General features: G+C 35.8%; 1 protein-coding gene across 2 annotated transcripts in view; it reads left to right on the top strand.

The window, feature by feature from the left end:
- Positions 1 to 24,063, top strand: part of LOC130229634 (long-chain-fatty-acid--CoA ligase ACSBG2-like) — a 136,517-nt gene extending 112,454 nt beyond the window's left edge. For both annotated transcript variants that reach the window (XM_056458532.1, XM_056458531.1), the window contains 6 exons: positions 11,037 to 11,218; positions 11,298 to 11,531; positions 18,181 to 18,398; positions 20,795 to 20,934; positions 22,555 to 22,798; positions 22,931 to 24,063. In XM_056458532.1, the coding sequence (XP_056314507.1) occupies positions 11,037 to 11,218; positions 11,298 to 11,531; positions 18,181 to 18,398; positions 20,795 to 20,934; positions 22,555 to 22,798; positions 22,931 to 23,007 (1,095 nt within the window). In that variant the 3' untranslated portion in view covers positions 23,008 to 24,063. The remainder of the gene's footprint in view (positions 1 to 11,036; positions 11,219 to 11,297; positions 11,532 to 18,180; positions 18,399 to 20,794; positions 20,935 to 22,554; positions 22,799 to 22,930) is intronic.
- The last annotated feature ends 2,326 nt before the right edge of the window (positions 24,064 to 26,389 follow it).

Raw genomic sequence — 26,389 nt, 5'->3', positions numbered from 1 at the left:
TATATATATATATATATATTAGGGATGCACGATATATCGGTGACCATATCGTTATCGGCCGATAAATGCTATTTTTAAGATTATCGTTATCGATCCGTTGTCTAAATTAGTCCAATATCTTTAAACCGATAAATTACATAATTGTACAGAACTGCCTACCTCGAGCATGCATGGGCGGAACTTGTTTAGACTTGTCCAGTGCTCTATAATGGATCTCTCCTCACATTGCTTATTCCTTCAAAGTCTTTTCTTGTGTGGTATTGCTGTGCGTTAATAACTCAGTAAGTAACCATATTCCTTATCAATGTAGATATGTTTGATTGAGTGCCATTGTGTATTTTGCTTTAAATTACACAAAAAAGCATTACCTGTGTAAACATAACAGCAGCAATGCACAAGTGTAACAACTTGTTGGGTTGTTTGTAATCTAATATGATTATTTGTTGTTATCAACACGTTGCTTGCCATGTGTTGTTGATGTAAGATTGTATTCAGTTTGATCGGAATATTCATAGATTATAACGAGCGCGCATGAGAACTGTCACCACACACATACAAACACACATACACACAGGAGAGAGGTACGCCCTCAACTCGCCGCCACAGTCTGTCCTTATATTATGCTCTGTGTTTGTCATAAAGTCATCTGTGTGCTCAATGCTCAGGTTTGTATCAAAATCTGACTCCGAGGGCAAATCTCCACCCGCAGTTGAGTTAAACTCAACTAGCAGTTTATCATAAACTTTTCATAGATCATTTTTGCAGCAATTGACAGCAAGAACGAACATAGAAGCAATGTCTGGTTGACAAGCAGCAGCTACATGTTATCAAAAATATCTAAAACGCCAAATAGGATGAGTCTATACCACATTTATTACCACAGTATTACCACAGTAATACAATCTGTATTTAGCTGTTCGCTTGTACGGTGGCTCTGAACTGTCAAAACACTTCTAAAAATGGCTTATTCGAACATTACACATTTGTACATATGTACATTACTGTAACACACTTTATTCAAGAACATTTGAGCCTCAGTCCTTTGCTCTTTCATTTTCATTTTATTTAAAATATATTTTACTTGCTTGTTGATTGAATCCCATTTTGTTATTTAACCTACTATTTTTATGCATTAGTCAAGTTGCATGTTAATTAGCTATGAAGAAAAGGAAATTATTTATTTTTTGCATGCTGATTTATGTGAATATAGGTGTAAATAATCACCTTGCAATTTTGAAATTATAGCTTTTTTGCTTTGGGTTTAGACCATTCAGTTCATAAGAGCAGTTCAATATTTTATAAAGTTTGCTATATAAAAATATAACATTTCGAAATATTTATAATTATCTGCCTATATATATAAGCTATATATATATATATATATATATATATATATATATATATATATATATAATATATATTAGGGAGGTGGAGTGGAGGCGGAACAGGTGGAAGGGATTTAGGGCCTGGAGTGTGGAGCTGCGGGGGATCTGGAACGTAGAACTGTGGAGGGCCTAGCGCAGGGAGCTGTGGAGAGCCTGATTTAGCAGGTACTGGTGGCTCAGACAACCTAGTGGGTCAGGAAGTTCTGGTTCAGAAGTGTAGTGATAATTGGATTTATCAAATATTAAAATCAATATTTTGGTATTGTCATTAATATCGATATTTTAGCCTCACGCGGGGGCACCAATTAATGTAGAAATAACAGATAAATAACTCATTTTAAAAAGGGGCACCAGATAGCTTTCCACTGTCAAAATATTTAACAATAAAATATTGTTAATTAAAATATACAAATGAGGAGTTTATTATCTGGCCAAATCTCAAGGATAATGAGATCGTCTGACTTGTAGAGCCTTTTACTGTATTATCAACACAAGGAAGACACAATTGTAATGAATGTATTTATTAACAAAATAGTAAACAAGGTAACTAAATTACTAAATGAACAATCAATGAAGTGGATAGGCGAGTGAAGAAGGTGATTAAGTTAAGGTAAGGTAAACCTTATTCTACATTAACAACGAACTGAGGAAGTCTTTGTTATTAATAAATTTCTGTTATAAACATCTAATTAATTCAAATATTTTATACTGAAACACACTATGCCAAGGTCTCAATTAGATAGTTGGAAAGTGGTATATTTACGTTTCTGCCGTGGATGCAGTGGTTGGAAGAAGTTGGATCTTCTTGCAGATCTTGAAGCATGGAACGAGCAGACTTGGCTCTCTTGAGCTTTGAGAAGAAGATATCTATAGATTCTAGAACACGCAGATCTGGAGATTTCTGGAGGTGGTGGTTCTGATGTTGGGAACACGCCAATGTCTTTATCCTTGAACATAGAGTTCCTGGAAATCTGGGACTTGCAGATATCTGGAGGTGGAAGTCTTGAAGCTATGGTTTTAGCTGCCTTGGAAAAAGCACTGTGAATCCAATTACCAAATCCTTGCTGGAACACGCAGCAAAAGTCCTGATGTCTTTGAGCAATTCAGATAGCCTTTTGTGTCAGGCCTTCCTTCACTTCTCTTCCTGTTTCCTCCGAGTTACTCTCTTAGTTACAACACCACTCTCGATACCACTCTTCTTTGTACCACACTCGATTACCACTGCATACCACCACACATCTCTTTGTTACTACCACCTTTCTCCTTTGAGAGAATGTTTTTTAATACTTTCTCTGGAAGGTGGGATTGAAAAGGTGTCACCTTTCAAATCCAGCATTGTGATTGGATGATCCTGTGAGTTGGTCACTGGGAAGTGTCATCCATAGTGTGACCGGCATTTGCTGAGTCATAGTCCACCAGTTAACTATTATAATATTTAAGAGTCTTAAATATTTTTCTATGCATAATTCATTTTCCAAATCACATATAATTTACCCAAGGCATTATTTGTAATATATAGAGTCTAAACATCACTATGTAATGTTGATCTTTAAGTATTCATATATATACATTAATAAGCAAAGTTTCATACAATAGAGTATTTCAAGCAGTGCATATTATATATATATATATATATATATATATATATATATATATATATATATATATATATATATATATATATATATATATATATATACATGATCATTTGTATCTAAAGGTATATGAAGTAAAATATTTCATTTGTGTCTCTTTTGTGAGATGGAGGTATTGTGATCCATGCGTCTCTCTGTGTCTGAGACGATGATGTAGAATGTTGATTGGATCAAGAAGCTGTTTTGCAAGTTCTGGGCTCTTAACACCTTTGTCTTTCAGATAAACAAGACAGATGGTCACTGTCTCAATTGCCATTTTCTGATAAGCTAATGAAAAAGGCCAGAGTTAAGTGTTAACTCTGCAGCGTTTGTTTATATTGGAAAGTTAATTTCCACAAGTTCCTTGCTTTATCACTGATCACTACAGGAGGCACTGGCAGCTCACACAAATCCAGTAAGTCTGGAGGCTCTAGGTCAGAAGGCACTGGTGGCTGACACAATCCCAGTGGGTCAGGAGGTTCTGGTTCAGGAAGCACTAGTGGTTCAGACAAGCACAGTGGGTCAGGGGGCTTAGAATAAGGAGGGACTGGTGGTTCAGACAACCCCATTTGGTCAGGAGGCACTGGCAGTTCAGACAACCACACTGGCGGTTCAGGTAGCAGCAGTGGGTCAGGAGGCTCTGGATCAGTAGTCACTGGCGGTTCAGGTAGCAGCAGTGGGTGAGGAGGCTCTGGATCAGGAGGCACTGGCAGTTCAGATAACCCCAGTGGTTCAGGAGGCTTGGGGTCAGAAGGCCCTGAGTAATCAGACGGCTCTGGCAGCACTGGGAAATCACGTGGCTCTGGCAGCCATTCAAGGGACTCAGGTGGTGGCTCTGGCCTTTTATACATTTACATTTACATTTACATTTAGTCATTTAGCAGACGCTTTTATCCAAAGCGACTTCAACTTATGGACTACATATTTAGTCATGCCACACACACACACACACACACCTGCTCCAGGTCTCCACTGATTGGACTCCCACAGCTGATGCTGCTTCTGGACTGATTGCACACACTAATTTAGCAGCACACACTCTCACTTCCTTGGTGAGTCTTGTTTACCTGTAAAGTGACAATTCAACGCGTTTTCCTTAGTCTTGTTTCTCCATGTTTTGACCTTTGCCAAGTTTGTCTGTTTGTCACTGTTCACTGCCTGCCTTCCGACCTCTCGCCTGTTATAGTGACTACGATTCTGGATTTGCCTTTATTCATCTGTTTGCACCTGTGTTGACCCTTGCTTGCCTGACTACCGAATAAACCTGCAATTGGATCCTAATGTTGTCTCTGTCACTCCACGTGTTACAGTGTTTGTTTTTATGTTTTCTGTTGTTGTAGAAAAGCTTAAAAATATAGAAATGTTAAATCCGCTGGGAAAATATGGAAAAATCCTCCTCTTTCAAACAAAAACTCCTCTTTAGTCTAAACAGAGATTTAAATGTTGTTTAGAAGTAATTTCCATGTTAGAATGCTCTCTGTTGAATGCACTCTAGAGTGCCCTCTGCTGGGCACTCTACCACTAATGGCAGCATTTTTTTATTAGCCTATTCAATTTTTTTTTTTTATTTATTATTAAATATTTATAGGAAAACTGTAAAGGGAATGATGAGTCTAAAAAGGATAGCTACTTTGTCTGTAAATCCTGGGACTTGTAATAATAAAGCCCTATGGGGGAGATTATACAGAATTCATTGATTACTAGCTTCAATACCTATACCATTCAATACCATTAGCTTTCTCAAGCCAACATAATTATCTAAGAGAGAAAGTGATGTCAACTGCTCCACTATCTGGCATCCAAATATTAGAGCTTACTCATTAAAATCACCCACTCTACCAGGGCCAGCTCTAACCAATTTGGTACCCTAGGCAAAATTTCAGGTGGTGCCCTGCATATTGCAGTAAATTCCACTGGCAGTGTACTTATACTAATAAGAAACGTATTAGCTTTGTCTTAGACATCTTTTTATTTAAATAAAACAATTGCACATTCAAAATACTTAGGAAGAAGGAGTGAGAGTGAGAAACAACAGCAGCGCATTTAAAGACATAAGAGGAGAGTTTGATGCCAGTCTAGTTATAAACACGTGATTTAAAGAATAAAAAAGATGTAACAACATAAATTAAAACCTAGAGATACATGCATGATGTAGACTATACTGTATAATAGACAATGTATGTTTTCTGATATACAAAAATTGTATTAGTAATTCATATATTAGTAACAATTTAAATTTTATTGTCATTACAGTGAAATGCTAATTAGTGAATGCAAAGAATGAGTAAACTGCAGTATAACATACCTGGGAATGCTAAGCTATGCTCTAACATTAATAATGTGCACTTTAACACTGATGTAAAGTTTTTGATAAACGTACTTTAAACAATATGAACTGCAATACAACAAACAGCTAGACTTGGAAAATGAAGAGCATTTTGATTGATTTTTACAAGCTGGGAAAATGTTGGATAGCCATGCCATTGCAATTAATGTTATAACACCTGCTGAATAGATCTAATATTTACACATTTGCTTGAGGAAGGAATGATGGGGGTAGTTACATTACTATTACTATTTTCCATAAAATCTATGCCCTTCCATAATATTTGCTGACTTTAAAACTAACAGAGAGAGCTATCTATTTATTGATTAGCAAACCATGTTATGCCATGTCAACACTGGGATGTAAAAATAGGGGACAACAATTAGCTTCAAATGATAGTATACATAGCAAACAGAAAATATTAACAATAAAATAAAAGGTTTAGCCTATTAAAATCAATGGCCTATACTGAAATTAAATCAAGTTATAAAATCTCATTCCCTTTTTACTGTATTTAAATATTGATTAAAGTTACTATAGTTATTTAGTGAAGAGTGGCTAGTGAATTTCTCATTTTGTTTTGTTTAATAACAGAGGTGTCAATGTAAGAATGCACAGATCTATAGGCTAATCTAAACATTTGATTAACCGTTTATGCTCATTTAAGAGAAAATTAGTTGTGTTTAAAATAAAACACGCAGGATGGACATGTTTACATGTTATTAAGTGTATTTTTCTGTTTAAAAACACACAATGCTTACAGAAGCTTATCTGGGAACAGTTTATCATACAGAGTGCGTCCGTCAGTCAGCATGCATTCACTGATTCAGTTTATGACGATTGATCCACAGCTTTAATGGAAAGAAAGTGAATGCAGACATATTTATTCATATTCATAGACATTTATATTCATTTCGATGTGCTTTTAAGCCAAAATAAAGCTATAGCACAATTCTCTTGAACAGCTCTTGCAGTCATATCACATTTGAGATCGGCTCTGAGAACGGCACTTTTGGAAAATATGGGAAAATACTTAAATGGGATGATAGTGGGCAAAAACTGGAGGGTTGTGTCATGGTAATGGTTAATGGCGTTATCAATCATAGTTGGGATACAGCAAAATAATCCTGTTTATCATAACATTACCTCTGTTTTTGTTGCATTTTTCCTCCCCTTCTTTTATTTTTTGCCTCCCCTGCGCACCAGACAGTTTGGGATGTTTTGACATGTTGAGCTTGATGTCCCATTAAAAAAATTAACACAGTGTAGCAGGTAAAGTCTAAATATTCAGAATAGGGGCGTCGTTGGCGAGTAGGCTATATTATTAATAATAATAATAATAATAATACTAGGTTTTGCACTATGCGATTAAATAAATGTGAGTTTATTCTTTTCTGAAGTCATAGAACCAAATAGTTTTAGGAATAGTGAAGTTACACTTATTTTTCTTCCCTCATTTCTGGCACCCCCCTGTATGTACAGCGCTTGTATGTACAGCCCTGTATGTACAGCCCTTAGCATTTGTCTATACTGCCTATGTCACGGGCCGGCCCTGCACTCTACTGAGCTTGTGGGATCAATGAAGTCTATATCACTCATCCCACCTACAACACCATGGCATGTCTACATGCTGTCTCTGCCTGCTGCGTACACTGAAAAAAATGTATTCAAAGATGATTCCTTGGATTTTCTCAATTTTTTTACGTTGAGTGGTTGTAAACAATTAATTTGGGCTGAATTTAAACAAACAAATTAAGTTGAACATTATTAAATTTTATTTGTTTAAATTCAACACAAATAAATTGTTTGCAACAGTTTTGCATGCAACACTTTTTTCAGTGCAACACAGTTGTCTAAGGACACTGTGCAGATAAAGATAGCCTCTGTAACCTGTACACAAGGTCTGTTGTAAAAAAAGATTTTCATTCTTAAAGACTCTTTTATCTCCCAATTATCAGATTTTTCATTTAGCACAACGTCCTGGGTACAAATGGAGAGTTGACTCCATTCTCTGAGCTTACCTCCTAACTTACCTCCTAATTGTTTCAACTCAGCTCATTCTGTGAGAATGGATGGTGGGTTGGCTTCAATTTTTAGAAACTGCTTTCAATGTCGGATTATTTAAAGAACTACTAACAATAGCTTTACATTTCTGCTGCTTGTATTTAACTCTGAAACTCTGTTAGTTATTGCAGTGGTTTATAGGCCTCCAAAGCCACATAAACACTTTTTTTTTTTTTTACTTGGGGGGAATCATCCTAAATTTTGTTAGATTCATTCATTTTCTTTTCGGCTTAGTCCCTTTATTAATCTGTGGTTGCCACAGCGGAATGAACCGCCAAATTATCCAGCATATGTTTTACGCAGAGGATGCCCTTCCAGCTGCAACTTATCTCTGGGAAACATCCATACACACTCAATCACACTCATAAACTACGGACAACTTAGCCTACCCAATTCACCTTTACCGCATGTCTTTGGACTGTATTATTATTATTATTATTATTATTATTATTTAGCAGTATTATTAGACTTAGAACTAACTGCACATTGACAGGGGTAGAATTGGGATTGGGCCTAAAAATTAGGATTGGGCCTAACAATTGGGATTGGGCCTAAATAATCTGTCTAGTTTTAAAATCTGTAAGAGAGAAATTGTTATGTTTAATATTTTTTTCTGTCTTGAAATTAACAAATGTCATTTCCACCACATCTCAATATACAACTTTTATTTTAAAATGAAATAAATTATGGCCGTCAAAAATTGTCTAAGATCTTTTTGTATCTAGTTTAACCAATCTTTCCACAATATATACAATAATTATACATTTGTCAATGAAATAATTTAGTCCCTTAGGACCAAATGCTGAATTGTACACCTGTCACACTCTTAAATTTTATATAAATTTGTTTAAGAGCTTATTAGAAAATAAATTGAATGTGTATAATAAATAGAGCATGAACTCATAAATTGTGAATACCTTTTAATGTGTAATAAGAACTTTTAAAATACTTTTAAAAAATGAATGTGGTGGTGGAAATGACATTAAATCAATGGTAATGTATAAAACATTATATATTTATTAGAAACATTATTAAACTCTTAAACTCACACTTATTAAACTCAATTTGCAAAATTATTAAGCATAACCACAAAGTTTTTGTATGTGTAAGTTTGAGATTGATTTTAAAAAAATGATTTGTCTAACAGATGAACAGTTACAGTGCATACTGTGAATAACTGATTATTATTCAAATATTATATAAATTAATTTAAAAATAAAAAGCATTACACATCTACAGGGGATGGACATTAAAACTGAAAGGCCTGGTTTTAGAGCACAATAAATCATTAGTATGGGTGTTGAGCCTCCTTTTGTGGACAATATACCATTCGCAGTTCATTTTGGAAAGTCCTGCACAGTGGTCCGATGGATTTTGAGCCATTCTTCTCGCAGAATAGTGTTTAGGTTACTACGTGATGCTGCTGGAGGAAAACATTTTCTGACTCATTCCCCAAAATGCCCCAAAGTGCTCAATAATATATAGCTCTGGTGACTGTGCAGGCCATGAGAGATGTTCAACTTCACTTTCATGTTCATCAAACCACTGTGTCACCAGTCTTGCTGCGTGTATTGGTGCATTATCTTCCTGATACATGCCACCACCTTAAGGATACAATGTTTGAACCACTGGATGGGCATAGTCCTCCAGAATGGTTTGGTAGTCCTTGGCAGTGATGCTCTATCTAGCACCAGCATTGGACCTAGGGAATGCCATGATATTGCAGCCCAAACCATCACTGGTCCCCCATGCTCTGGGCATCAAATGTCTGGGTGGTACACTTCTTTAGGTGGTACACACCATAACTCCCAAATGTGTGAAAGACAGTGAAGGTGGACTTTTCAAAGAACAATACATGTTTCACGTTGCCCACAGACCAAGATTTTGGCTGCTGCATTATTGAAACAGGCGTTTGGCATTGGCATGAGTGAGCAAAGATTTGGTCATAGCAATCGGCCATGTCCTGTATAATGACCCTGTGGAGCTTTTGACCAACAGATTTCATGGAAACAGGAAAGTTGAGGTGCACCTTTAATTCTGCAGTGAGTTGGGCAGCTATGGTTTTATGTTTTTTGGATACAATCATCTTAGCACCCAGACATCCCTTTTAGACAGCTTTCTCTTGCATCCAAACTTACTCCTGTTGGATGTGGTTCTTCTTGTTGGTGGTTTGCTGACTTTATTCTGGATACTGTGGCTCTTGATACATTACGAAGACTTGCTCGCCAACGAGACACACATAAATAATTTATCCTCTTTTGAATTCTAGTATGTCACCATATGACATAATATTTTGTGCATTGCAATATTTCAAGAAAAACTGTGCTATTACTCTGCTAATTAAACCTTCACACACTAAAGCTGCGGTCACACTTGACTTTTCTTCCCATAGACTTCCATTCATACGCACGCGAATGCGTCAGACCGGAAACGCGGGGTCATGCGTTAAGTTTCGCAGTTCGCTGCGGTGCAAAGTTCAAGCTTGGTGAACTCTGACCTGCGAAATCGCATCACTTGACTGCGTGAGACCAATCGAGGATCAAAACAGGACCTCTCTGGACAGAAATTTAAAACATGGATCAATCGCTTGCTTTTTTTTAATTGTCTAATAATCTTGTTTAATCCCGCCCCTTTTCGCAGCGCCGTAAACAGATTTTCGCACACACAAAGCCCGGTGTGACCGTAGCTTTACTGGTGGAATTGGCAATCAATTAAGATTGGCCACCAGCTGCTCAAATTTAGCCATAAAACCTCAACACTAAATTGGCCAGTGTTTTAGTTTCATTGTCCAACCCCTGTACCTTCGCAATCCATATCAAGTGTTTTGTAACCATAAATGTAATTTCTACCACATGTTGTCTTTTCCACCACAGTGGGCAGTGTGGTGCAAATGACAGTGGTAGAAATTACATTCCTACAGTTTATTGTGAAAAAATTAAAGATAGCTTCACTGATTAGCTTTGAATTGCTTATAGCATTTCATGTATACGAAATACTCTTATTTACCTTAATTTTGTTTGGTTTTTAAAAACACCTTTGAAGGTACAGCATGTTTGGAAATGAATATATTACCTTATCAAGCAATATTTACTTTGACTTTTTGTTTCTCTCCATATTAAACATGTGCTCTGATATCACTATCATAGAAACCACCTAAACAATCTTTGTATATATATAGTCAGAATTATTGAATGAAGTCAGCTTTTATTCTATCAAAAATAAAACAAATAAGATTTTCTCCAGAAGAAGAAATATTATCAGACATACTGTGAAAGTGTCCTTGCTCTGTTAAACTTCATTTTGGAAATATAAAAAAAAATAAAAAATCAAAGGGTGGCTTCTGACTTCACCTATATATATATATATATATATATATATATATATATATATATATATATATATATATATATAGTTTTGAGTGTGTTGCCTCCATTGAAAATAAAATTTGTTGATATTTGATTACTGAAAACTATTAAAAATATTTTTGTTGCACTTGTTGTCAATTAAATAATTGTCTTTGTATATTCTTTTTAATTTATAAAAAACATCCAAACGTTTTTTTAAATGCCATTTTATTTTATTATTCCGGAGATGCTATTGTACAAATTTAACAGTGTTTCATGGCAGGGTTCACTGGGCAACACTTTGAGGGAGGTCCGTCCTACAAGATTTTTGGGAGTTCCCAGAGTGTGGGAAAAAATGCAAGAAGCAATGAAAGCTGTTGGTAAAAACTCATCAGTCATGAAGAGGATTATTTCTGACTGGGCTAAGGTGATCGGACTTCAAGCAAGCTACAACACCATGAATGGGTGCATTTTAAAAGATCCAATAGATTAAATTAAATATTGAGTCATCTAAAAGAAACTCAAAGCTCATTTTTGTCTACAGTGTTTCCTCAGCGCCATGGGGCTTCACATTGGCAAATATCCTGGTTTTCAACAATGTGAGAAAAGCTTTGGGTCTTGATCGGTGTAGGGCTTGTTACACTGGAGCAGCTCCTATCACCAAAGACACACTGGAGTACTTCATGAGCCTTTACATCCCCATCTTTGAGCTGTATGGCATGAGCGAGAGCACCGGACCACACACCATGTCCTGGGCTGAGGGTCATCGCATTATGAGGTCAGAGGCTTGATCTACTATGGATATTAACATAATATATTTGAAATTGTAAAGCTACAATCCCCCCACAATTTAAAAAGGTGATGATTTTTATAAAATGCAATCAAATCAAAAATATGTGTTAATTATATTGCTATATATGAACACACACAAACACATGCATATATGATCAGTCATTAACTTGTATGTCATATATGTCATTGTGAAGACTCGTCTGTCAATGAGGTCTCCCCCCTATCGGCAATGCAGTGTATTTTTATTTCTGGTTTATCTTTGAATGAATGGGATACTCCTCTGCAAAATTAACAAATGAAAAAGTTTATTTCCTCATGAAAATACTAATGGATTTATTTTTTTTGATGTTGACATTGTTATAAAAATAAATTATGTAACTATGTTATATGTAAATGTTATATGTAAATGTAAATGTAAATTAGTAAAATTATTTAATACATTTTCTAATATTACCTGGTATGTTGTCTATAAATGCAATCAGTTTCATCTTTTATTACTTACTGATCCTTTAAAGTTTTGTTCATTTTCTCCATTTGAATGAATTAAGACATTGTCCTACCGGCACCTACTGGGTGGATTTAATTTGATATTTTCACTACAAACAATTTCATAATCTAATAATACTGAATTAAAATGCAGGCTTCTTGGTGTTATTTTTGCAATTGTACATTTTTATAATGATTTTGTTTTTTGATTATTAAGAGTCACATACAACACTTTTTTTCCTCTTTCATTTCATTTAAATATTAAATGGACATAAATGATTTATGTTCATGAATAAAATGCCTAAATAAAAAAACAGAGAACTGAGCACTAGAATGTGAATAATATAAATGTGTTCGTGAATCAGCTGCCCACTGCAAAAAACCACAGTAAAACACCAACAGTTTTATTTATTACTGATTTTTCAGAACACAAAAATAAATACATAAATAAATTTGACATAAAAATGTTCAGTACCCGTGTAAACATCTGAAATCTACAGTACATACCAACTTCAGTAAAGACCGAAATACAAAGCACTACACTCTCCGTTTAATGTCCCATTTTGTCAGTTGTCAGTTTGTCAAAGTGGCTGATCTGTAAGTTTTCTGTATCTGTAGTAAATATACAGCTGACTGGTGAGTTCTCTATGGGGAGTTCTGTGTAGGTGGAAACCAAACACCGCGTGACGTCATGTGAAAACGGTCTATTCGTGGATCAGAGAAATAAATAAACATTGAAATAAACACTGGTACTGCATACATGCGGTTCTCGTAGTGCATGCGTCTACAGACTGTACACACACACACACACACACACACACACACACACACACACATAAAATGGTGGTTCTCTTTCTTAAGGGAGCCACACCCTATTTTCATTCAATACACTGGGTTCTATTTGTTACAGTTTTATGCAAACGTTTGGCCACCCCAGATAATTTTCATAATCTCAAAACCTATAGCCTGCTGGCCTTTCAAATGTAAAGTAATTCAATTCATCTTTATTTCTATAGTGCTTTTACAATGTAGATTGTGTCAAAGCAGCTTCACATAGAAGGTTATAGTAAATCGAAACAGTGTCAGTCCAGTTTTCAGTGTTGAAGTTCAGTTTAGCTCGGTTCAGTGTGGTTTAATATTTACTGCTGAGAGTTCAAACTCTGAAGAGCAAATCCATCAATGCGCAGCTCTACAGGTCCCGAACCATGCAAGCCAGGGGCGACAGCAGCGAGGAAAAAACTTCACCAATTGGCGAAAGTGAGGAATTAAAAAAACAGTCTCAGTTGGGCATGACTATTTCTCCTATGGCCAAACGTCTGGTGCAGAGATGCAGTCTAGGCACTGGAGGCTGGAGAGCACTGGACGACGTCCATCGTGGAGAAACTGCAGGTGGGAGAGGTCATCGGCTGGTGTATCAGTCTCATGCTCTCCACTCTTCCATGACCACCACTCTTCCATGACCACCACAGCAGCTGCTCAGGATACGGTCTGGTCCAGGATTATGTGTAATGTGTATTTATATAGAGCATTTATTGTGTAAGGCCATACACCCAAAGCACTTCACAATCTTGAGGGGGGTCTCTCCACACCACCACCAGTGTGCAGCATCGACTTGGATGATGCAATGGCAGCCACAGGACAATGAAGCAAGTGTACATATCACACACCAGCTATTGGTGGAGAGACAGTGATACAGCCAATTCGTGGATGGGTGTTATGACTATCCTGTATGGAAATTTCAAATTAGTCACATCTTGGGTCTGCTGAGGGTTTTAGACGCTTCCTTAAGAAATAATACGACAAGTCTTCATGTGTGGCTGTTTATTGTAGAGCTTGTTTGAACAAAAACTGATATGAAATAAACAAAATCAAACGACTTTGGTCAACAAACACTGGGGGTAAGGTCTAAAGACCATGTGCTCCCAGCAGGCCCTTCTCCAGTAGGCCACACCCAGGCCTTTTAAGCTTCCTCTGGCCTGCATGGGGTGCAAATCTCCAAAATAAAAGAAATCAAGATTAACACAAACCTTTAAATAAAATAAACAAATGGCTCCTACAATGGGGATATTTGGGAGGCCATGATCGGTAAGGGCCAATGTAGGGAATTTGGCCAGGACACCGGGTTACCACCGTACTCTTTATGAGAAGTGCCATGGGATTTTTAATAAGCACAGAAAGTCAGGACCTCGGCTTAACATTTCATCCGAAAGACGGCAAATCATCAATTTCATTTGGATATATTTTATATCCTAGGGAAAAGCAACATTTTAGTTTTGACATGAGATTAATTTAATGAACAGATGCAATGCAATTTAAGTCATAACAAAAGCAGACTGGTGCAAAAATTTGGCCACCCCAACAAAATAATGCATCAATATTTTGTACAGTAACCTTTTGCTGAAATAACAGCCTGTAGACTCAACTTATAGTCAAGGATATCGACCCTTTTCAAATCAATCCATAGACTTTTGATGATGTTTAAGTCTGGGGACTGGGATAGCCATTCTAGAACATTTTATTGTGTCTGAGCATGAATTCCTTGGTAGATCTGGAACTGTGCTATGGGTCATTGTGCTGCTGAAACATCCAACCCTGGTGTAACTTCAGCCTCTTGACTGATTCCTAAACATTGTTCTTCAGAATCTGCTGATACTGGGTGGAATCCATGTGACCTTTAACTCTGAAGATTTCCAGTACCTGTGCTATGGTTGTGGCATGTCCACAGTATATTTTTCCAAAATTATTCAGGCTTGCATAAGTCACAAGCAAGTCTGAATTCATTGCCCTCAAGTTCCAAGTCAAGACAGGCAAGTCCCGAGTCTCAAGTCAAGTCCAAAGTCCTACGGTTTGACTTTCGAGTCTTTTAGAGTCTTTTTAACAGAAAAATAAAATGTAAACAGATTATGTATGGTTGTAAGATCTGTATTTATTAAACACATATTTTTTTATGAAAGACCATTGCTCAGATACATAAAAATACAAATGTCATTTTCTGAAAAAGTGCTGAACAGTGCTGCGTCTCGTCTCTACAGCATATTGCACAAGAACGAGTTCCACCACAATAGATTCCATAATGCCTCACATCACACAGAAATTGCAGGTCTACTGCTGTCTAATTCATTAAGTTTAGTTGTGCTATGTTATGTGTTCGGTGATCAACATGTGATTTACCAAAATTACATAAACGACCTCAATGAGGCAGCAGTAGACCAACAACTCCTGTATGCTGCAAAGTAAAATTGAGTGAAATTGGTATTTTGTCAATTGAATCGTATGTGCTGAAGAGATTGAGATGCAAATCCGCTAGCAGCAATGTAAAATGGTAGCACATATTCTCAATGAAGTAGGCTTCTTCGTGTAAACAATAACGTTGAAGAACTTTGCTCTCTACCTCCACCGATTTTCTGTGTTTGTGGACAAAACTGCTTGTGAGCTCTCAAATTGTTTTAAATTGCTTGCACGCAAATTTTCTCACGCTCTCAAATATGCACTGCTCACGCACAAATTTTATTGCGTGCTCTCAGTACACTCGCTCAGTGAGATTATTTGCAGACTCACAATTTGTGCCTTGTGTTCCCTCTTCCTCTTGTGCTTTTTGATATGATTTATATTGGTGCGCTATTTATTAACAATAACCAAAATTCAAAAATTCTAAATAAAAAACTTACATATTAAATTTTTTATCTAATAAACCATAAATTTTTGGCTGTATGTTATATGATGAGATATTTCCAGTTTCAAATACAAAGACAGCGAGAATAGAAGTTGGATGTAAAGAATGCCCAACTGAGTCTGGTTTCTCGCAAGGTTTTTTTTTTCACTTCGCCAATTAGTGTTTTGTTTCCCTCTCTGCTGTCGCCACGGGCTTGCATGGTTAGGAATCTGTAGAGCTGTGCATCATTGGATTTGCTCTTCAGTGTTTGGACTCCCAGTAGTGATTTTTAAACCACACTGAACTGAGCTAAACTGAACTGAACTTAAACACTGAAAACTGTTCCGATTTACTATGACCTTTTATGTGAAGCCGCTTTGACACAATCTACATTGTAAAAGCGCTATACAAATAAAGGTGAATTGAAATAAATACATTTTATTTTTAAAAGAATTATTAAACATCCAAAAGGTGCACCATACTAATCAAATAAAAACATTTAAACAAAAATATAACTAACGCAAGCAGAAATGTAACTGTGATAATTGATAGTGACATTTATTTGAAGAGTGAATAGAACAATAGGCTATAATATCATCCTCTTCATTTTGAGGATAAGCTGTTCCACAGGGCCCCTGAACACGTTTATTGGCATGTACAGTGTTTTGAACAGTAGCCTACTAGAGTAAAGAACTTCAATTAATCAGTTGTGGTAATACTATAAATGCTGTGGTAACACAAGTGTAATATAAACAAATTACCCAGTGCTGTGTTTTGTTTTATTTTGTTTTTTTTTACAATATAGGGTATATTATACTACAATTCACCACACTTAACTGTAGTAAAACTACACTTTGCATTTCATTTTATCAGTTCACTATTATTAATACTACAGTATGCTGAAGCATTTATTAACAAGTTGTAAATAATACTAGTCTAAAACATAGGCAGTATACCTAACACTCAAAAACACTAGTATTTATTATAGAATTTATCTTAACCTTTTAGTTTTTCATGTATTGTTAATAAACAGTGTAGCAATATATAAACCATATCAACATTATTGGGATAACTAATTTAACAGGAGGATCTCTGGAGAGCAAAAGCACGAAAGGAAGATTAAACATGAGGCACAAATTGTGAGTCTACATCATTAGATGGAACGAGAGCAGATAATTCGCATGTGAGCAGCCAGTGTTTTAACTGCATGCGAGAAGTTTTGTCCACGAACAGAGAAAACCGGCGCGTTTCGTTTCGCTCGTATTACATGGATGCCCTTTCGACTTGTAATACTGCGCTTGTGATATCTGTCAGTGAAATAACACCATAATAAGGTAATATTGACATTCATTCAAAACTTACCTTTCTTTGTGCAACTTCAAGTGTCAAACAAAGTTGGAAGTTGTGGCATTTCTGTCTGTAATGTTCGATTTATGCTATTCTATGCTAATGTTAGTTTGTCTGTTTTCTTGAGTCTACTTAATTGTCAACCCGGCCTGTATCCTAAGCAGATGGCTGTTGTGGTCATCTATGAATTGAGAGCGTAAGACTGATTCCTGACAAATGAGTCAGTGCATTGATCCCATTGACTATTCTGAACACCTGCCCAATGACCTACTTTGATCTGCATCTTCTCCACCATGACAGATGCTCATGGTTCTCAGTCCTAAGATATCCAGACTACAAGGTGTTTGGCTTGAAGAGAACTGGTCATGCCCAGCTGTACCTGGTATCGTTCAAGATTTTTTTGTCTTCACTTCTGTTGTCTCTTTTTTTACTTCACTTGCCTCTGGCTTGCTTGTCTGGAACTGGTGGAGCTGCGCATCGGTGGAGTTGTTCTTTAGTGGATCGGCCTTCAGCTGTGACACTTGCCTTACACTGATCTGAACAAAACTGAACTGAACTTCAACAGTGACATTTCTACTAAATGGAACAGAAGCAGTTTCAATTTAACAATTTGAAATATGGCTTTTACTTTCTTTTCGCCATCTATATTAAGTTTCTTTGACACAATATGCATTGTAAAAAGTGCTATAGAAATAAAGATGAATTAAATTGAATTAATACAGTAGGTAGCTATTGCAATGCTGACAGAACTGACTTAATATCTTTTTTTTTTTTTTTTTTTTTTTTTATAAAGCACTTTAGTAGCTGCATTTTTGTCTGAGGTTTGTCAATTGTACAGGGAAACTAGTAACTCATTACAAAACTCTAACATAGAGGTCATATAATCATGAATATGCAATATAATGCAATTTAACAGATGCTTGAAATTTGGCCTTCAAATGACAGGTTAATAACCCAAATCCTAATCCTAATCTTATCCAAATTAACTTAAAAAAGGTATAATTAATTATTTTTAAATTTAGCCAGAAAAACAACAACTATGGTTTAGGCTATGATGAGTAATGATGAGTATTGAGCTCCACTGTAGAATGAAGCACTGTGCAGATGACAATTGTACATTGTGTGACATTCAAACTTTGTTTTTCTCCAGCTGTGGTAAAGTGCTGAATGGCTGCAAAACTAAGATAGACAAGCCAGACGCTGATGGCAATGGAGAGATTTGTTTCTGGGGCAGGCATGTGTTCATGGGATACCTGAACATGCCAGAGAAGACTGAGAATGCTCTGGATGCAGATGCGTGGCTTCACTCAGGAGACCTGGGTAAACATGACAAGGATGACTTCCTGTTCATCACTGGCAGAATCAAAGGTAAATAAAAAAAAAAAACATAATTTTAATTTGTGAAGAATTTCTTTTTTGTGAAAAGTGCAACAGCGAGACACAAATTGGCTTGTATTGAAAGGATCCTATTATGCTTTTTACACATTCAACTAACATCCTAATTGTGTAATATTGCTGTTTGAGCATGAAATGAAAGTGCAGTTATGAAGTGCTGATTTTTAACACTTTTAATTGAGATTTCTCACGGGAATGTAAACATCAGTTTACTGATACATGAAAAACATATTACATTATAATAGCTCCTAACATAAAAGAAGTTAATACTGTTTATTTAAGCTGGTACTTTGCAAAATATGGATATTCATATACAAATATTTCTTGTTTATATTGCTTTAGCTTCTTGTGATTCTGTGATTAATAGAGAGATATCTTGGCAATCATGGTTAGTTTAGTTTTAAACGAATCATTCTCCGCTTAAGACTATTTAAACAAAGGTGAAATAAAGTGTTAAGGTAGCTTCAACAAAGCAGCTAATGATTATCTACCTTGTAGCTCAAAGTCAGTTTGTCTTTAAATATTTATGAGTTCTTTTTGGATCAAAACAAATTATATTGCTGCACAGCACTCTATGTACTTGCAAAAAAAGTTTCTATTTCTCCTCAAATAGTGCAAAATTAAAATGAGAACTAAAAATATGGAAAACAGTTCAGTTTCACTCATAGTCCAAATTTATATCTCATGAGGTGTAGATGTAGGGGGTTTTTATATTAAAAAAAAACAATATTTTGCAAAACTGTAATACAACCTCTTGCATAACATGTAACAATGGCTAGTGCAGCGAATGTGATAAACTTATTTTGAAATGACTTGTTGCAAGAGGTAGAAACTAATTTAGTAAGTAATGTGCATTTATATAGCACATGTATTGTGTATAGCCATACACCCAAAGCACTTTATAATCAGGAAAGGGGTCTCACAACACCACTACCAGTATGCAGCATCCACTTGAATGATGCGACATCAGCCACAGGACAATGGTGCCAGTGCACTGACCACACACCAGCTATAGAGGGAGTGGACAGATGGTGATATAACTGATCTGGTGGATGAGGATGATTGGGAGTCCATGATGAGTGAGGGCCGATGGAGGGAATTTGGCCAAGACACCCCTGCTCTTTTTACGAAAGTTGCCATTGGATTTTCAGGATCTCCGTTTAGCATCTCATCTGAAAGACAGTGCTCAATAGTCGTGTTTCCACTATCGCGCCTAAAACAAGCGAGCCAAAGCGGGGTTTTCTCAGGGCCAGCGGCCGGCCTTTTTTACCTTGGGCCAGCTAGGCTTCAGGGCGGAGTGAAGGGAGAGGTGGACTTTGCCTGAGTCTGGTAAAGATGGTATGCCGTCATTACACTAGCTTTCTGATCGCACACAAGTACATGCGCCAAACAAATAAATAAATAAGGGAAAGAAAACATAGCCTGTAGCTGGTCAGTTTAGGATAGGCTATTCCGTAAAACACTTTATAGGCTAGGGGTCTTTTTGCTTATTGTCGCCCTTATGTTTCTCTTTTAAATGTAAGGCTGTTGCATAAAATAATAAAGTTTTAATTTATAAAGGACTTTTTTTTTGCTGCGTTCTCCTTGATGTTAATAAATAATAACGCATAATAATCTTTACACCATATTAAAGACTGTCAGCCTGTAAAGGTGGTCGAGAGTTTTTGTCAAGTTCAAAAAGTGTGTTTTTTTTTTGTGATACGTGCGCGTTAGATGCCTGTATGTGTGTGTGAGACTGAGCAAAAGATTGCTTGCTTCACAGCTCTGTTGATGCCGCCAGTGACTTCTTTCTTTTTTATTTTGGCGATAATACAAAATATGAATACAACAGAAAGACATAAAACTTTACAAATTATTTGTTCACTTTTGTAGGCTCAAAACAATAGTGTCATATCTCGATAAAATAGCCTAAGCTATATTGAAATAATTTATACCATCCAGGTACTAACCAGGCTCAGCCCTGCTTAGCTTTGGATCTGCTTAGTAACCCGTCTTTTATTTACATGATATCAGTTAATGGAAATGCCAACTTTTCAAAGTGTTTTTATAATGGACATTTAAAAGGTTGCACAAATCTGAAACAAAAACCCTATGTTACCATTATTCTACCACTACTCTCTTGTCTGCATGACTTGCTGGAATGTTCCACAGTTTGAAATATTATGGCTTTTACTCTTTGTTCTTCACCTTTGTTGAATTGCTTTGACAAAATCTACATTGTAAAAAGTACTATAGAATAAATCTTAATTTATTAATTTTGAATTACTACTCATGTTATTGTGAGTAGTAGTTATTCTAAGATAAATGCATATATTGTAACAACAATGAGGTATACATATTTTCTTATAGTAATTACTTTTTCCTTTCAGAATTGATCATCACTGCTGGTGGAGAAAATGTTCCACCCATTCCTATTGAAAATGCACTGAAGGAGAAGGTGTCGATCATAAGCAATGTCATGCTGGTCGGAGACAAAAAGAAGTTCCTCTCTATGCTAGTCACACTAAAGGTGAGCAATCATTTGCTAAATGTTTACCAAATATTTATGTTTATACCATCCACTTACCAATTATTTTTAAGGTGGTAGCACTGTCACCTCACAGAAAGAAGATCACTGGTTTAAGTCCCTGCTGGACCATGTAGTCTTTTTGAGCAGTTTGCATGTTCTGCCCATGTCTGCATGGGTTTCCTCAGGGTGCTCCGCTTTCCCCCACAGTCCAAAGACATAGTATAGGTAAATTGGATAATAATAAATAATATGGCCGTAGAGTATGTGTATGTTTGAATGAGGGAGTGCATGGGTGTTTTCCAGCATTGGAGATTACTCTCAGGGCTGGGTTGTGACAGAAAGGGCATTCATTCATTCATTTTCCTTCGGCTTAGTCCCTTTATTTATAAGGGGTCACCAAAGCAGAACGAACCGCCAAATATTCCAGCATATGTTTAACGGAGCAGATGCCCTTCCAGCCACAACCCAGTATTTTGGAGACACCAAATACACTATCACATTCACACATACTCTACGGCCAATTTAGTTTATTCAATTCACCTGTACTGCATGTCTTTGGACTGTGGGGGAGACTGGAGTACTCAGAGAAAACCCACGCGAACACTGGGAAAACATGCAAAACTTCACACTGAAATGCCAACTGGCCCAGCCGGGACTCAATCCAGTGAACTTCTTGCTGTGAGGCAACAGTGCTAACCACTGAGCCACCGTGCCTCCCACAGGAAGGGTATCCATCCACTGGTAAAACATATACCAGAATTATTGCCCGTTCAATCGCTGTGGCAACCCCTGATTTTGAAAAAAGCTTAGTGAAGTGGCAAGGTCCGCTTTTGGGGAATAGATATATGACAAGTGGAGCCCAACAAACAGGAGGAAATTTGCTCATCTCTATTAGTTCTTTAAATACAAATACAAAACAAAATAATGCCTCATTTAAATGAAAACCTTACTTAAAACAACGGACCATAAAGAAAATGTTTTGTTGAACTATAGTAATCTAAGACTTAATGTCAAAATGTTGATTGAAGTGGAACAAAAGTTGTGGGTATAAAAGTTTGCAACATATAAGTTTGTGGCATCGAATGCAAAGTAAAATGTTGTTACTTTACTGAAAATAAAATTTAGATCAAAATGCAAACAGTTATTATTTACTCAAAAATATTTTGATGTTTTAAATGCTATTATTTGATGTAACTTTTTTTATGTGAAATTTAGCAAATTTAAAATTTTTGTTTTGGGGCTTGGGGACAGGTGGGGCTCTGGAACCCTTCCCAAACAAAGAGTTTGAGAAATGTTACCATGTTTTGGAAAGGGGAAAAAGAGAGAGCAGCAGATCGTTGCATTTAACTGACAGATGCAAAAACGGAATAATGAACACAACAAAATCATCATTTAATAAAGATTTTTTTTAATTTTTTATTATTAGCAAAATGTGCATATACATAAATAAATATCTTTGCTGATAAAATTTTTTATCTTATTATGATTCTTTGATTGATGGACATATGTTTGCTGAATTATAAGTAGTTTGTAATGCAGTATCACAATATCTTTGCCAAGTTTTAATTTTCTAAATTAATATAGCTACTTTGCTTCTTAAATCATCAAACCTGTTTTCAGTGTAATGCAGATGACAATGGGGACCCTACAGATGATCTGACTCCACAAGTAGTGGAGTTTTGTCAGCAGTGTGGTGTTGTTGCCAGCAAAGTTTCTGAGGTAATTAACAAAAAAGAACCAGCCATTTACAAAGCCATTCAGGAGGGCATAGACCATGTAAATGCCAAAGCAACATCCAATGTCCAGAGAGTGCAGAAGTGGACCATCCTTCCACAGGACTTCTCTATATCTGGTGGAGAACTTGGTGAATATTATTTATTTTTATAGAGTACAACAGTCAAGTCCCTGTATGCATAATTACTGTTAACAGTGTAAACATCACAGATGGATTTTTTAGATTTTCAGCTAGAAGTTTTTTTTTCTCTCTCTCTCCTAGGTCCAACCATGAAGCTCAAACGACCTGTTGTCAATAAAATGTATCAAGAAGAAATCAACAAATTTTACAGTGAATAATAGAAGAACCAAATTAAAATTTGAGGAAGGATTGATATCACATTATTTTACCATTGTTCAGTAATCTATATTTTACTCACTCCTGGGCTTTAGATATAACTGTAACACAACTTACTATCTTTAGTCAATTTTGCATGATTTGTTTTACTAATAAATTCATTAGCCTTTCAAAATGTCGGTTTTCATGCTTATTTGTTTTCATCTTAATTGTTACTGAAATTTATGTTCAAATTATAAATTTGGAGTTTATTTTATGTAAGGTATTTTGTACTGTGAAATCTTCCATATTACCTTACCAGTGAAGAAAAAAGTCCATTTGTTTACATAGAAACAAGTTTAGATTGAGTCTCATAGTCTGTACAAAGTTAATATTGTTGTTTGCACAGTAAGCATTGTTGGTACTATAGCTATAGTTTAACTGTAAAGATTGTGTTGTCCTCAGTTTAAATTTCACCCAGCACACTGAATATTTATGATATTGACTCAAGTCTTTGAGGCTGAATTTAATCCTTAACAAGCCCATGGGGTAAGGGTGACCCCAATAAAAGTTAATTTATTTATTTTTAATATTTTTTTGTTTTCTTTCATCTCATGGGTGTGAAATTCGGTGACATTTTCCTAAATAATATATTTAAAACACAAAAAAATTGACTTGATTCAGTTGTTCTAAAACAAAACTAAATCACTTCATGTAGATTTTTTAAAGATTTTAAGAGCTTAAAATATGCCAAAACAATCTGAATTTGTGTTGTTCATTTGAATTATTAACAGATGGGATTTATTAAAACTGATTATATCCCATACATTTTTATTCTATTATATCCCCTTAAAAATGTTTTGATTTAATGTTTTTGATCTTAATTGAATATTTTTAATTAATTTGAATAGTGAGCATCTGAAAATTGGGCGATATATGTGTGCATAATGTCTGTAGCATGAATTATTGAGAGTTAATATGCGTCATAAACTCCTGCCTCAATAAGAACATTGCCTAATCTCTACTAATGGAATTTTTCCTCACCTGTGTGTCCTCAGTAAACTGTTGATTTGCATACATTTTGTGAAGAGATCCTAGTTTTTTTTTACAATCAGCTGATCTGTACACTCTGCAGCGATTCCCTGAAAAACAACAAAAGAAACTTTTTATTTACAACGACATTGCAACACTGGTGTGTGTAGCTTGGGTTGTCATTGTTACCCATGTCTATTCCAGGTTTGCAGCATGCTTGACGATGCCATCGTTAGTGGAACAGTGTGCATCTGCATCATGCTGAAATGGGCTGTTTGACATAGGATGGTTAGAACTGTGCTTTACCTGGAGTGCATGTGCAACACAACAAAGTGAGGTCAACAGGCACTGTCAGTTTTTAAACCAAAATGAAGTAAAAGACAAAAAACAATATCAGTACATTTTCAAAAAGTGACACAAACTACAGAGAGAACATTGATGAGAACCATCAAACAACAAGGGGAAGGTGGTAGCTGCATTCGCAACATGAACAACTACCACTTACACTGTGTTATTTTTCAAAAGTGTAAGGTTACTGTTTTGGAAAATGTGAAGGGTTTATGTAATCCTGAACTTTTGATTCATTAATTTATAGTGTAAGAAATTAGCATTACCGTAAGCATCGATATGCAACTATCACTGAACTGGATGTGCATTCGAACGTCCATGAAAAAGGACTATATAAAAGCTTTTTTTTATCCTAGTATATGAGATTTAAGTTTTTGGCTACAGTTTTTAATGACACGCGGCTCGCATAGACGGGTGAAAACCTGATCTAGCTGCTTACACTGCAGACACGAGGACACATATATTTAATTTCCACACATGAACAAGGCCTGAATCTGATTTGAATAAATCAGATTCCATGGGATTTTTCCCTGCTTACACGTACATGAGCCATGCCCGATCTGTGCCACATGGGAGTAAAAAATCTGAATTGAGTCACTTGTACTATGCAGTGTAAATGCAGCCCTAGTCAACATGCCATTTAATAGCCAAAATGAACATCCTGTTATAAGAGTGAGACTAAACAGTAACGTTAATATATATTAATATTTCGATTACAGCCATTTTAATTTAAAAAGTAACCTGAAATATATAACTAGTAAAGTAAGCTAACGTAATACTTTCTACATTTATAAAATGCTTTCACAGCTTGCTTATATCTGTTGATTGTTACCAAAATGTTAAAATCACTACAAATAAGGTAAAACAAAAATTTTACCTGAGAAATTTTCCCTAAGACAAGTTTTACTGTGCAGCAATTTAAGAAGCTCCAATAAGCAAACAATTCAGGTATTTTACGTAATCTTGCATGGTGAAAGATATAACAGCTATGCGAGACTGGGTGACTGGATTAAGATGGCGGCGGCGTTGACGTACCATCCAGTGACTCATGGGCAGTCAAGTTATCTATTATAATGTCTATAGCTGAATGTTTTTGAGAATAAGGTTAGTCTCATTTAATGTCGACTGTGCTGTGATTGTTTTTTTCTGTACTTGATAGGGGGCTCTTTAAGAGAGTAGGGAGCAGCAGTAAAAACAGAATAAGAATGTGTAAAGGCAATTAAAAAAAAAGAAGAAAAAAAAGTCTGCTGAGTTTATACAAAAAAGAATTTCTTTTTTGTTGGATAACACAATAGTAACATTACAAAGATTTCCAGGATTTGTATCTTCAATGCTTTCCAACATTTACGTGAGCTTTTTCATTGAGCAAATAATGTTCCTGATCATTCTGATAGCTCAATGCAGTAACTAGTAATCTAGTGTTCAGGCATGCTAGTGGCACTGAACTGGTGTGTCTCATGTGTCCTTATAAGTGAAGCTCTCCGTTGTTTGCATACTGAACAAGACAATATAAATCATACTAAGGTTGTCAAAAAAAACTATTTTAACAAATGAAGTAGATGTCTACTTATTTTTTTTTTTACTTAATGTGTGGAGGTTTATTTTACCCACATGGAGAGAGTAAGCTATCTAAATTAATGTAACAACTGTTGTGGATAAAGGCTAAATTATAATTAAACTTGACAAAAGAGAGATCAATTGAGCTGAATGATATGACACAATTAAGCAGTCTACATGTGTTTGTTAAAACATGCGCAAAAAATTTCACAAATTTTCTAAGGAGTGGAGCTGAATAAACGTATAACCTGTAAATCCTGCACTTTGCATCCTGCCACGTTTTAACTGGTTTGAACTGATGGCTCATGCGTGCATTAATTCCAAAATAAAAAATCCCACATAGTAATTTGAGAATAAACTTAAAGATAACAAAGGGAAGAAAATAAATCATGTTATGTCACTAATAAACATTATGGCTCACCAAGCACAGCCTAAGGACTGTCACAGTCACACAAGGAAGACAAAGGA

This window comes from Danio aesculapii, chromosome 5, assembly GCF_903798145.1.
Source record: "Danio aesculapii chromosome 5, fDanAes4.1, whole genome shotgun sequence".
NCBI lineage: Eukaryota > Metazoa > Chordata > Actinopteri > Cypriniformes > Danionidae > Danio > Danio aesculapii.
The sequence above is the reverse complement of the archived record's forward strand: the minus strand, read 5'-3'. Positions and strand labels throughout refer to the sequence as shown.